This window comes from Epinephelus fuscoguttatus, linkage group LG9 (assembly GCF_011397635.1).
Source record: "Epinephelus fuscoguttatus linkage group LG9, E.fuscoguttatus.final_Chr_v1".
NCBI lineage: Eukaryota > Metazoa > Chordata > Actinopteri > Perciformes > Serranidae > Epinephelus > Epinephelus fuscoguttatus.
The window spans coordinates 25,457,618-25,471,599 of record NC_064760.1 but is presented as its reverse complement, the minus strand read 5'-3'; the positions used below and the strand labels follow the sequence as shown (position 1 = coordinate 25,471,599).

General features: G+C 43.6%; 1 protein-coding gene across 1 annotated transcript in view; it reads left to right on the top strand.

Annotated features, from left to right (window-relative positions):
- The window catches only part of ndst1a (N-deacetylase/N-sulfotransferase (heparan glucosaminyl) 1a), a 51,369-nt gene that overhangs the window by 20,796 nt on the left and 16,591 nt on the right, over nucleotides 1–13,982 (top strand). Inside the window, exon 2 of the mRNA XM_049585813.1 lies at nucleotides 12,389–13,406. Within this exon, the coding sequence (XP_049441770.1) occupies nucleotides 12,861–13,406 (546 nt within the window). The 5' untranslated portion in view covers nucleotides 12,389–12,860. The remainder of the gene's footprint in view (nucleotides 1–12,388; nucleotides 13,407–13,982) is intronic.

The following is a 13,982-nucleotide window of genomic DNA, read 5'->3' as shown; positions in this document are numbered from 1 at the left end:
TAACACAATTGACTACAGAAGAAGCTGCCACTCTTTTCCTTTTTTGCTTTTGGCTAAAAGAATAAAACAAGCCATGAATAACTGTATTGTAACCAGTTATGCACAATTAAGTTTACTTAAATTGACAATCACCATTATTGGCTTCAGCTCTTTTAAATTACATAAATTACCCTGGTAGCTGCAGACTTTCCCTCGACCCATCGCTTAACAAACTACATGTAATATTTGTACTTTTTCTAATGCTGTGTTCACACTATGAGCCCTATTTTAGCAACACATTAACCTGCCCCATTGTATCTCCCTGTGCAAAGCAATGCACAGTAAGCTAGCATAGCATCAGCTAACGAAGCTAAATATCTCAGCGCCACAGCTGAAAGAAAAAAACATGATTGAGCGCTGACAGGCCTGTAGCCTGTTGCTATGTTGCTGGTAGTGTGTAAACAGCATTCCTAACAGTTGGTTTAAGTCACTCCATCACCCGACAGAAACAGCACAGTTGAATTTCAGCCTGCATGCACGTTTATTTCAGCCTAATATCATTGAAGCAGAGCAGCTAATGTTGCCGTAGTGAGAGCAACAAGTTAGCGGAGTGAGAAGCCCGGCCAGGTTCATCATGTTTCCTGAGTATTTCGTCTCATAACGGCATTGTTCGAATATTGCATGTGCTTTGCCTGTCGACCCATCTTTTTTGTCCAAATCCAAAATATTTCGGCGCTACTGATTTATTCCCGAGAGAGGGAGTACATATCCTCATAGTCTTTTTTTTTTCTTGGCTGCTTGCCATTATCTGCCTGGCACTTTTTGACAGACACAGACATGCGATGGGAATTCTAACATAAAGGGTATTTAAAAGATGATGTCATGGATCGCTGTTTTTAATTTTGTGTCGATGATATTGGATTATTGATCATTCAATCCATGCATCGACCCCAGATTGATGGATCATACCGTCCTAATTATGGGGATGATGAGTTTCTGGTGATGCGTCGTATTTGGCGTACACCCAACACAGCTTTTAGTATGCCGGCCAGAAAGCTGCATTTTTGTCTCATCACACTACAGAACCTTCTTCAACTTTGTTTCAGATTCTCCCACATGCCTTCTGGCAAACACTAACTGAGGTGTCATGTGAGGGTTTTTTTTTTTTTTTAACAGTGTCTTCTTTTTCTCTACCAGTGTGCTGTAAAACTGTGATGGTGAATTCCCCAGGCAGCAGTTTTTGAATGCACAGTGTCTCCCATCTCTCAGCCGTGAAACCATGTAGAGCTGGAGGCCTCTCGGTGGCCGTCACACTTGTGTCCTTCAATGCAGAGATGCTCAGTTTTCTTAGCTGTCTCTTGGCAAGTACACAGCTGGCAGATTTAGTCCTCTAATGACTGACCTTACTGTACTACAAGAGATAATTCAGCGTCTATGTTCCCCTGTATTTTTGGATTTGTTTAAAGTTTTGTTTTGACATTTCATAATGTAGTTTTTAACAGGAAAATGTCAGCTGTTCATGTCGATACAGGTGTGTTTAACACCCCTTAATTACACACAGCTGCTCTCATTTCATTTTATGCATCCTCTGAAAACTGGATGCACTGGTTATGTTTAATTAAATTAGTCATGTGTGTGTTTTTTAACGGTTTTCCCACACCTATCAACATACCACATTTAGACTTAATACGTACCAATTGCCTTCCCTTCATTAAGCTTGTTGTGGTGTTGAGCCATCTTAGATTTGTTCATCAATTTGTACACTTTCTGAAAACTTTTTGTTTTTAGTTTAATTAGTTTCATACAACAGAGAAGAAATGGTTTAAGGGGGGTGAGTACTGCCACGTTGGATAACTGGAGAGTGTAGTGGAGCTCGACTGTGGTTGTGTTTTTAAAAACCGCGACTGAGGCAGCAAGTATGAGAGAGAGTGAGAAGAGAAAAGCTGGAGCTGAGCCTCAGTTTCAAAAAACACACAGGATTTGTAATAGGATTCATGAACGGGCTACAATTTGGAGTGTAATTATTGTTATTGCGATAAACCAATCATGAGGCTGGGTATTTCTCCGCAGTCTGAGTTTTCCCACATTTAATGCCTGAAATTACCGCGATGGGGGCACGTGTCAAGTGTGCACTGTTTGTTTATGTAAAAACGTACTGTATACAGCCCTCCAGTCAAATTTCCACCACCACCCGTTTATCTGTTGTTCTTGATTGTGCTTTGAAAGCAAGCTGATGATTACGAGCACATTTTCATGCAGGAGGAAAAATCCTATCCGTTTGATCTCGCAGGCAAAAATATGGGCAGCACAACAGAATCTCATCTCTTGTGTCAGCTATTCTTCCGCACCGTGATATTCCCATGGGAACGCATTTCTGCTGTGCGAATCACAGTCAGATCAGTGCGGGCCGTTTCTTATCTGGACATGAAAGAAGGGAAGATGGAAGAGGGAGGTGTGGAAAAAGGGGGAGAGAAAAAGGGAAAGAGGAGGAGAGAGGCAGGGCTCCCCTGAGAGGGATAATACCTGAAATTCACTGGGCGGCATCTTGAATCCAGCTCATCATCATTTCATGAGCAGGTATTGTATTTATACGTATTATGCTCCGAGATACATGGCCTGCTCGGCTGTGCCCCCCTCAGTCTCTCCCAGAATGACTGACTACATTAGACAGTTATAGTGTTAGTGTGTGTGTGTGTGTGTGTGTGTGCGCGCCACAGCCCGTGTTACAACATGCCTGGGGATTTTGTTATTAGTTTGATAGTTTTCTTTTATTCATCTGCGGTCATCACGAGCGTTGCTGTTTGATAGCATCTCCGGTTCAAGTCAGGTCAGCAGATCTGTTATTGCTGTTCCGCTGCAGGTATAAAAGTCTTAATAAAACTGTTGTGCTTTAGTCAGAGATTCTGTGCAGCTCAGGATAGGTTTTCTCCGCTGAATAGGCAGTTGATTTGATCGGCAGACCCTGCAGCATGAAACCACACTGACAAGTACTGTTATCTTTACTCGCCCCTTCCACTCAGAACCCCCCCACCGCCCCACCCCAACTCCCACGCTCACTCACACATTCTCACACACACACACACACACACACACTTATACACACACACAAACAGACGTGCCTTATCCACGAACACTATGACTTTCACCTCAGAGTGATGTCCATTGTGTGTATAAGGAGAGACCCATTACGAATCCTGAGTCCCAATGGAGACATTGTGCTGCCCGCCATGCTCCCTTGTCCTTCAGCAGCATCCTGAGATGACAGTAGATAAACAATGGGAACAAACAGTCACTCCCACCAGCATTGATCCGGCTCCCTCGCCCCCCCCTCCTCTCACCAACAACGCCACATTGATTCCACCTACACTCAATTTATATGAAAGCCCCCGTGCCCCACCTCCCTTTTCTACCAGGACTGACAAAAATGATAAATGACCAACCCCTTCCTCCCTCTGCCGCCACCTCCCTGTGCCTCGCGTTGGCTGTCCGATGCACTACAAGCCTATTTCTCCTCTCAGAAATCCAATAGACTGAGGGCCCCCCCTTTCCTCGGAAGTGTGCTTTTTTTTTTTGTAGGAGTGGTTGTTCATTGCCTCAGGTCCTTTCTATAATTTCCACACATAAACATGCCACTGCTGTAATTTCGAGCCTGCAGGACATCCATATGTATGATGTCAAACCATCAAAAAAGACCAGTGAAGGAAATTATTATGTATTTCAATTGCGCACACCGTAGGATCTCCTCTCCCGTGGCTGCTGGCTAATAGCCTGCGATGCCACTCAAAGATGAAATCATATATGCAGAGCCTCCAAAGTGGGGTCAGTTATTTCTCTTTTCTCTGATTAATCTGTCCACCGCTCAGTAACATGAATACTATCATTTGTGAGTGATAATGGGTCGACTCTCTGTCTTAATGGAGTTTCAGCTTCCTGCAGCATCTCTATGTGTCTTTTCTCCGTGCCGTCCCTGACTCCTTCTCAACTGCTAATAAAAGTCTGCAGTATACAAATTATATCTTCCATGGTCTCCGCTGTTTTTTTTTTTTTTTTATTGTACAGATCCAGTGTCCCCATGCCTGTAAATGGGGCACAGAGTGTCTATAAATAGATACACTGTGGTAGCGAGCTGCCGGTGGTTATCAGCAGCAGTTGGGTGTGTGTGTGTGTGTGTGTGTGTGTGTGTGTGTGTGTGAGTGTGTATGCTTGCGCTGTGCTTTTTATGTGCTGCGTGGAGGTGATCGAGGCTATTGATGAAGGTGTTGGCTCCGCTCTCGCCACTCTAACCCACCACCCAGAGGAGTAATACCGTTGAGGAGAGTCTCCATTTCACATCTCTGCTCCACCGTTCCCTAATGACTCTTCTTTGCTAGGTCTCCACCTCGCCACAGTTTTCCCATGGCTCCCACAGCTCATCCACACTGCTTTTCACACTGTGAGGTAATCCATTTTACACTTCCTGCTGCTCTCAGATCCCTCCTGCTTGAGATCCTAGATCTAAAGAGGACGGGAGGTTTGGGAGCCTATTCTAAGATGAAAAAGACTCTGAGAGCGCCATGTATATTTCATTCCCTGCCCTGTGTTTTTATTCATCCCGGTCCTAATCGTCCCCACATAATGTGAATGTGTAATCATGCTATTATGCCATGCCCGCTCAGGTTATCGTCATGGAGGATGATATCTGTGTTGATGGGATGTGACGTGATCTCCCCTAATGGGAATCTAAGAGTGGGATCTTTGTCTTTCTGGTGCTGAATATACAGTACAGCCGTGGTACAGAAATGCCCCAATCCTCTCTAATTGTCATTGAACACACTTTAGCTGTCGTTCCATTCTGCTCATAATTGCTCTCAGGAAAAAGATTGCACTGCGTTGTCTGGATTTGAAGAGGAGCCTCTGCCTCTTTGTCCCATTACTGTGTCAACGAATAACATTGCAATCATTTCAATTACGACAGCGCCGGGACCGAGGTCTTCAAGTAGGGCCTTGAGATGTAATTGGAGGGGCACGGGCGAATTGAGGAAAGGCATTTTTCTTCTGTGAAATTGCCTCAGTCTTGGGGACAGTAAATTGAGGTGCTGAAAAATGATGTGATAATTCAGCCGCATGGTTTGGTAGGGGAAATGGTCTGAAAGTCACTTTCTGGAGAATTAGAAGGCAAAACTACATTTCCCTCCCGAGTCCTCTGTCCTTCACGCAGTGGCATGAAATGAATTGATGAGACAGAAGGAGAGGGAAGTGTCGGTGTAAATGTTTGCAGCTAAAATGAAGCTGCCTGCTTGTGCATTCAGATTGGCTGAAGGGTGGGAGGCTCGAGCTGGAGTGAAAATACGGCGCCACGTTCCACGCTATTTCATGGCCTAAGCCTTTAATCGCAGCAGCCACAATGGATGCATAAAATGGAATTCAAATTTCAGATTGATTGATTCTATATTGATGAATGCCAAGGCTGGCTTAAGGAACGAGAAAAAAAAAAAAAACTGCGACTGTGGCTTTTTTTTAAATGTAACCTCTTTAAGAAGGCGAGCCCTTGCTCCTCTCATGTGCCTGTTTGTTGCTTTAGATGTGCTTCAAAAGAAATATGAAAATTTTCGCTTTTTGAAGTTTAATCTCTCCCAAGAAAGGGTAGGAGGCTGAATGCAAATACAGAAATTTGCTTTAGCTTTGCTTCTTGCTGCTTGTGGTGAAGAATTCCAGCTCACTGGTCTTGTAACTGTTGACGGTGGATGAGTAATGCATGCACCATTTTCTTACAAAACTAAGAGTAAAGATGCATTGCATTTCGACCTCCGTCTCAATGCGGCATTCAATCCTCGCCCTCGTCACTCTATTGTGTCTCGTTTCTTAATCCCTTCAAGGCATCTCACACAGTAACAGAGCTGGCATAAGCACATTTGGTACTGTTTGCAGTGTCGAGATTAACAGGATTACAGATTAGGGATTACACTGGCGTCATTCTTACCCATTGTTAACCTTGACCCATACTCCCGGCAAACAATTCAAACGGTTTGGCCAAAGTTGTTTTTGTCTTTTGTTAAGACCTGGAGTGTTTGCACAAAAGCTCAGTAATATTTGCTCAGGAATAAATAAAAACAAAACCCACGTGCTTTGTTGCGAGGTGATTTGGATTCTTCTAATGAGTCTCTCGGGTCTGTCTCCGCTGTGATCGAGCCACCGTGGTGCACGCACATCAATACACGGACAAAGACAGGAAAGTGACAGTAGCCTTTTGATGAGTGTCCTATGGATTACTGCCCTCCTTCTATTTCCTTCTGCACAGTTTCCATGCCTCTGAGCACAACGCAACTCCGGCGTTTCCATGGAGAACGTGCGGTTGCCAAGGCCTGTGGTGATTGAACACAGAGGGTCATCGTTTATTTCTGTCAGTCAGTGGCGAGGGGACGGATTCGGGGAGAGAGGGGGCAGCAGGGGGAGAAGGGGATACTGTTGGGTCCCGAGGGGCTCCAAAGGTCCAGCTCTACTTTACAAGTTTATTTGTCGAAGGGATCACCCACGGCCAGTCTGACTTTGGTTGACAGTGTTAATGTACCGACTCTCCTCACAAGCCCCGGGACACTTGGTCTTATTCACACTTTAAAAGAAGTGCAACAGCAGTGTCGGGGAGGGCGGGGGAAGAGTGAACAGGACGTGCAAGGCTACATATGGCCAACCTTAGCGTTGTTTATCCAGAGAGTTGTTACAGCTGAGGACCAGGCTCCAGTCCCCCTGTTCCTCATCGTCTCTCATTAATCTAGCAGTATGGTTCTGGCCTGCTTCCCATGATGTAGAGGGAGCAGGTTTTAGTGCCCACCCACCCCGAGGAAAAGCATTAGTTTATCCCCTCGGCCGTCACCTGCTATTGTTTACGCCTCCACTTCATTCTGTCACCATCTTTCAGCAGCTATAAAATAACAAGGGGACTATTTTAATTGATGTTTTCAAAGCCTAGAGATGGATAGTCGCCTCAGGGTTGAATTTCTCGCTCATTTCTCCCACCAATCTGTTTTTTTCTCAAGGTTTGGTAGTCGATCATCTTGTCTTGCTTTTGTCACCCTTCCACTCATGTTCTCCTCTCCCTTTGTTGCTCTTTGTTTTTCCCCTTATTGGTCTGTCTGCCACCTCCATTTAGACTTTTAGTCCACGTGTGCAATTACACAGCTCAATATTCAGTCTGAGCTCTTTCCATCTTTGAGAATGAAAAGGTTGACGATCAGATACGCATTAGTTTCCATCTGCCTCTCCCTTTATGCATGAGTTAAGACACTGACTCTCTTTGGCAGAGTGAAACACTCCGGTCTCTGCGCACCTCTTGGCTGCTCTTTACCTTGTGGATGTGTCTACTGGCTACACCTCTCATCAGCCAAACATGAAATATTCATGTTCTCTTTTCTTCCTCCTCTACATTTTTGCATCAATTATTTTGGCGGAAGGAGGACAGAGATGTTTGCGGTTGTATCTTGGCTTCTTCTAAGGTATACATGGCACAGAGAGTAAGAGACACATTAGGTGAGATGGGCATGCAGACATTTGAGATCCATTAGCCATTATTCTCCTCCGTCAGTATTCTCATCTCCATTATAGTCTAATGTATTGTACGCTCTCTATTTAGCTGGCTTGATCTCAAACACTAGCTTCACACTCAGGGCCTTGAGCTTTCCCTCTATTTGTGTCAGCTGCTCCTTTACTCCCCCTCTCAGGCACCCTCGCCCCCCTTCCCTTCCATTGGTAGTTGCTCTCTGTATCTCAGTCTGAAGGTCAACACTGGGAGGCGGTCATCGCTGCTGCGAATTGGGCAAGAAGTGAGGCTTTTCTGTGCCTCTGCTCTGTTTGTGTTGTGTCACTATTTAATCTGGTGCCGAGCCTTGTCAACAGTGTCATTAGAGTCATGGCCGAGCTCATTGTCTCCCCGCAGACAGAGATAGCACGTCTTCATTCTGATGAATCATTAACAGAAAATGACTTTAAGATCACTTTTTTTTTCCTTAAAGAGTGGAGCTGAGTGCATCATTATTGCATTATGAATGAATGAATGAATGAATGGTTTATTTCAGTTACAATATACAATACCTAAATTGTGTGCAATCAACTGACAAAACATTTACATACATATTTGCACTACACATTTTCTCACAGCAAAATTTAACAAGCTCTGCAACCGAAAAAGGAATAGGCTGAAGCCGAGGCTTATTTTTGCCTATCCTGTACAATCCATAAGATAACCCAGAATATCAGTAATACAAAGAAAAAAACATAACAAAATTTACTCTAAATTCTTCTTCTTAATCATTTCACAATTCAATCATTTTACATTGTAATCCTTAATTATTTTACCTTTCAATGTTTTTTTGAAACTCAACAGAGGTCTACACAATTTCAACTCACCACTAACCCCATTCCATAATTTAACTCCCAAAAATTAAACACATCTGTATTTAACATTAGGTCTCACATTACTAATTTCAAAGACACTCAACCCTTTTAAATTATATATTTTTTCTTAATTTAAAAAATTGTTGAATACAGGTGGAAAGACTTTTATTCTTTACTCGAAATAGTATTTCTAATGTTTTTAAGTATACAGTATCTAAGAATTTTAAGATACGAGACACTATAAATAATTTGTTAGTGGTTTCACGATAGGAAGCTTTCTTTATTATTCTGATAACTCTTCTGGAATTTAATTATAGGGTCTATATATGTTCTGTATGTATTTACATTATCAATAAATTATTCTCCTTTATCAATATACAATATGCAAAATGCAAAATCACATGTAAGCTTGTTGAGCAGATGATCAAAGTAACAAATCACGGCTCACTGTTGTGCCTAATATGAGACAAGCTCTTTTGTGAAAAACAAAAGTGGCAAAGAGAACTTGCTCATAATTATTAACTTGAACAAAAGAAAGTTTCCAAAGAGGAAATGAATATGGCATGGTGTGATATGATTCTGCTGCTAGTGCTAAAATCTATCATCAATACCCCTGTGGCAGCTTACTAGTGCTATTGAGTGATGTTTTAGTGAGTGGGGAACTGTTCTGTGACATGATACACATTCACGCTGTGATAGTTTTACAGCATTCCAGTGATGTACAGGTGACGGTGGAGCGCCAAGAAATGCAGCAGTGCACCAGCAGAGGCAGTGGAGATCACCCCACAAACTGATATGCACATACTTTTCTTGATTTAAACCACAAATCAAATTTTCCTCTAAGTTATAGCTCCCGTCTCTGTCCAAGGACATTTTCTTTATATTACCAGGAAGTGAATTGTTTCCTGCTTTGCACGTAATTTGTGCAATCTTAAATTCCTCCAGATCCCTTAATTTCAATGGACTTTAAAAACAGGCTGTTAATGTTTCCCAATATCCACCATTGTGTTCTGTCCTTGTGGCTCTCTTTTTGTAGTATTCATAATGACTGTAGGGTGCTTTGTAGGTGCTGCCCCATACCTCCACACAGTACTTCAAATATAGTAAATCATGTGAACAATACAGAGTGTACAATGCTTTATGATCTATAACGTTTCTTGTTTTTCCCAGAACTGGAGTGCTCCTTGCCAACTTTGCTCGTGCATATTTTATATGAAGGTTCCAGCAGATTTTGTGGTCCAACATCACACCCAGAAATGTATATTCATGTACTCTTTCTATGATAACATCGTCAATCATAACTTGTAATGGTGTGTTTAAGATTTCCAAACATGAGTTAAGTTTTGTTTCAAATTTCATGAGATTTCTTTTTGTCAAACCACATTTTGAATTGCATTTCTGTTTTGACTACCTCCAAAAAGCTGCTGGTGTTTTCCCCTGAACAGGAAATACTGGTGTCATCTGCAAATAAGACAATTTTTAATATTCTTTATACATTATATATGTCATTTATGTACACAACAAATAATTTAAGACATTATACTGCACCTATCTGCAAAAATTGTTGCCAGATTCCTATACAGCTTTTGAACCAGTTCAGCACAGCCCCTCTGATGGTATACCTTTCTGTTTTGAGTGATATGTCATGATCTACGGTATTCATTTTTTTTAAAATCTATAAACGCATATTTTTATCATCTACAAGGTTGTTATTTCTTCCATTTACTCCATTAACGTCATGTTTTATAAGGATGGAAATATGTTCAACTGATTTGTTAGATGTCAAATATGCACACAGTGTGTATTTGTCAGAAATACTGAATTTAAACAAACTTTGATTATAAGAAAAATCTACAGTGCACCTTTTGGTTTGAATAAGTTTTGCTGTATCTGATATGCCGATATATTACAACTTATTTGGCCGATAACCAATACTGATATTGATATATCCACCTTCATCCCTACCTAATTTTAGTGATCATCAGGTCTCTTCTGTAGTGGAATTAATGTTATATTATGCATGCATACTCTTATCGTGATGGTGTACCAGCAGATAAAGACATAAAAAACAATGCTTTTCAATTCATGTAATATATATTCATTGTGCAAAATAAGAAAAAGCGCGTTTCCGATATTTGATTTTAAAGCCAATTTCAGCCGATGATGTGCTGATATTATTGCGCATCCCTATAAATTGATTAATTACTCAATTAAAATACCAACAGATTACACAATTATGCATTTCATCCTCAGATTCTGCTTCGATATGTTATGCCCAACCCTTATAACTAGCATTTGGTGATGAAAGACCTCATCAATGAAAGTTAGTTAGGCCACGGTGTCGTGTTAAAAGTTGTCTGCCCTGTCTCCTCTTCTGCTTGACTGCTTGCAGCAGCAGTCACTTCCTGTGGCTAATCATACTTTGATATGCCATGACACGAACGCTGGCTCCCTCAGAAACGAACAAACAAGGTACCAGGGGGATCTTCAAGCGACCAGGGCTGTTGGTTTTTGTCTGCTAGGCTGCGATACATTCTCTGAACGCCCACAGTTTTTTCACGGCCTCTCTTTACATTAGACTCTGCCTCCCTGCAAAGAGGAAACTTGGACACGATTCACAGAAAAAGAAGTGATTTTATCCACCGCACTCGCAGGGAGATTTAAGGCGTCCTGTTAAGCTTAGCTGGGAGGCTCGAGGGGGCAGCGCTACTTGCCAGAACGCTGACCTTGATTACATTAAAGGGACACTATATGGGCTGGATTTTTTTTCCCATGCAATACCGTGTTTACATGAACGATAACTTCAATAATCAAAGCGTTACCTGCAGGGAGTTCTGTTAGAACTAATGTATGCAATGATGTGAAGTTTATCTCCAATAAGGCTGTGAAAAATCAATAATTTATTGATTAGAATGCGATCAGATGGATGATTGCAGCCCATAAGATTCCCAGCACTGAGCATAGTATGGCCTCTCTTGTATTTTTAATGTTACTCACCTTTAATTAAACCTTGGTTTATAGTGTTGCTAATAAACCCTTTGATGGCATTATCAAATCCATTTTATGTCTAATTTGTGTCTGATGAGTCTTGATGGGTTTGGTGGTCAGTGTTTAATGTCTTTGGGTTGAGAGGGTTGTGACTCAATCTAATGTGGTATCTAGGGTTTTATAAAGGCTTACGTGTGTGTGTGCATCTCGATAGCTCTCCAGCTTAATGGTCAGAGCATTTCCTTGCAAAGGTAATGATGCTCCATCTCGGTTCTCCACCAGGCCCCTAAATGGAGAAATGATGTATTTGTAAGTGACTAGCTCACACTGTTCTCATGCTGCATCTTGTACTTTTCTCACTCCACTTGATGGAGACTGACTAAAGGGCTGGTATATTATGATAGGTCTGCGGAGGGTATGGGGATGTATATTGAGTGTGATGAGGGGGTTTTCTCCCAGAGTAAAGGAACCACTGTTGCCAGGTCTGTCTGTCACTGTCTTCCACTCCTCTGCTCTTGGATCGTTTCCCTTCTATCAGCTTGCTTTTCTCCCTTCTGCCGCACTCCATTTCGGTCTTGATACTGTTGAGGATTTGAGGGAAATAGAAGGCGAGTGTCCCCGCAGGTGATGGCTTCACTTGTATGCAGTCGCACAGTCCTACTGGACTGAATCTGGAATTGGCTCGCCTCGAGGCTTTGTTGTCACTCACATTCTGCCTATTGATTGTGTGGAGGCTGCGTGAGCGAGTGGTTTTTGTGTGTGTGTGTGTGTGTGTGTGTGTGTGCGTGTGTGCGTGTGTGCGTTTATGTTTGCGCACACAGGGGTTAGGAGCGTGTGTGTAGGGGGAAATTGGCAGCTCTTACTTTGTGTAGGTGAATGCAAGGACTACTTTGGAGTGAACTTTTGGAGTGTTGGCACTGACAGTATACACACGTCTCCCACACACAGCTAAACCCACACAACAAAAGAATGCAATATGTCGTTTGTTCTATAGGAGCGGCTGCTGCGCTTTCAGATTTTGACATCATTTTCTTCTGTCTTGCTGTTTTTCTAGGTGAGGAGATTGGATCCCGAGGGAATGGTGCTGCTGAGATGACCTGCGCGACATTGCTTTTCTCAAGAGATCGTTCTCCAATCAAACGAGTGGAGAGAAATCTACGTAGGACATGGTTGGCGGGTTCACATGATGGACAGGTGATGGAGTCTTCCATCATCTTTCTCCACCAGTGACTCGGCCTGCCAGCCCTCCCTCTGAGGCATAAGTGTGTACCAGCGGTCCAAGGCCCCCTATTTCTCTGCCATGGTGACATAAGCGGCGCTGCAATATGAGGGAGAGCCAACGTGAGACCGTCTCATTTCTTTCTCCAGTAGCTGCTGCAGCTGCTACTTTAACACCGTTTGTGTTTAGCTCCATAACAAGACTGACCTTGTCGTGAATAATCTCTGCCTGCTGTTTTTTACCCACACCGAGAGAGACTGTCCCCGTGTTGCTGGGCTGGTGGGGCGGAGCGGTGTGGCGCGAGACGATGCTGGGATGCGTGACACGCCTCCGTCGGCTGGTCCGTCTCCTCCCCCTGCAGACCTCCCTCCTCCTCCTCTTCCTCTTCTGCACTGTCAGCGTCTTCATCTCAGCCTACTTCCTCTATGGCGTCAAGCGGGAGCTGGAGCCTTCGGGAGGGGGCGTGTCCGGGGCCGAGGGAGCATCCGCCGACTCCGACGACCCAAGGGTCACTCCGTCCCGGCTGCTACCTTTGCGGGGCGTCTCAGGGGGCCCCGGGGTGGATCCCGGAGGTGCCAGGACAGATCCTGTGGTTCTGGTGTTTGTGGAAAGTCAGTATTCTCAACTGGGTCAGGAGATCGTGGCCATCTTGGAGTCTGGCCGGTTCAGGTACCGGACTGAGATCTCTCCCGGTAAAGGAGACATGCCCACATTGACAGACAAAGAGAGAGGGCGTTTCACACTGGTGATTTATGAGAACATTCTCAAGTACGTTAACTTGGACGCCTGGAACCGAGAGCTGCTGGACAAATACTGTGTGGAATATGGAGTGGGCATCATTGGCTTCTTCAAGGTTAGGACAACACCACACTCCCTCTGCCTCCCTCCCTCTCTCCCCTCCCTTCCTCCCTCCTCTCACTCACACCTTCTGCCCTGTCCATCTGGCTCCACCGTCTCTAAGGAGATGGGATTCACAGGGTTGGAAAGACCTGCCTGGTTTAATATCACTCAGTCCCACTGCACTGTTTCTCTGGTGTTCTATCTATTTCTTGTTTTTCTTTATTCTGTAATCTGGTCTCCTTCACTCTTCTCGCCCAGTTTCTTGTTTCTCTTTTTTTTGTTTTCTCTCCTTTTGTTTTAGTTTGTCTAAAGTCTGCAGCCTCTGTACCTCTTTCTTCTTCTGTATCTCTCTCACTTTATCTCTTGCTCTCACTTCTCTCTCTTTCTCTCTCAGTAATCCCGAGCTGAGCCTGTTTGCCCGAGGCCTGTTTTCAGGTCTTATGGTTTTAATCACCATCTCTGAGCCATGGGAAGAATATAGAAAGAGATGTGGAGGCATGGATGGTGGTGCACTGATGTTAGGCGGTGTAGGTGAAGGTTAGGAACGAAAGCCTGGTGGGATTTACCGGCTATTGGGAGCGGAGGAAGT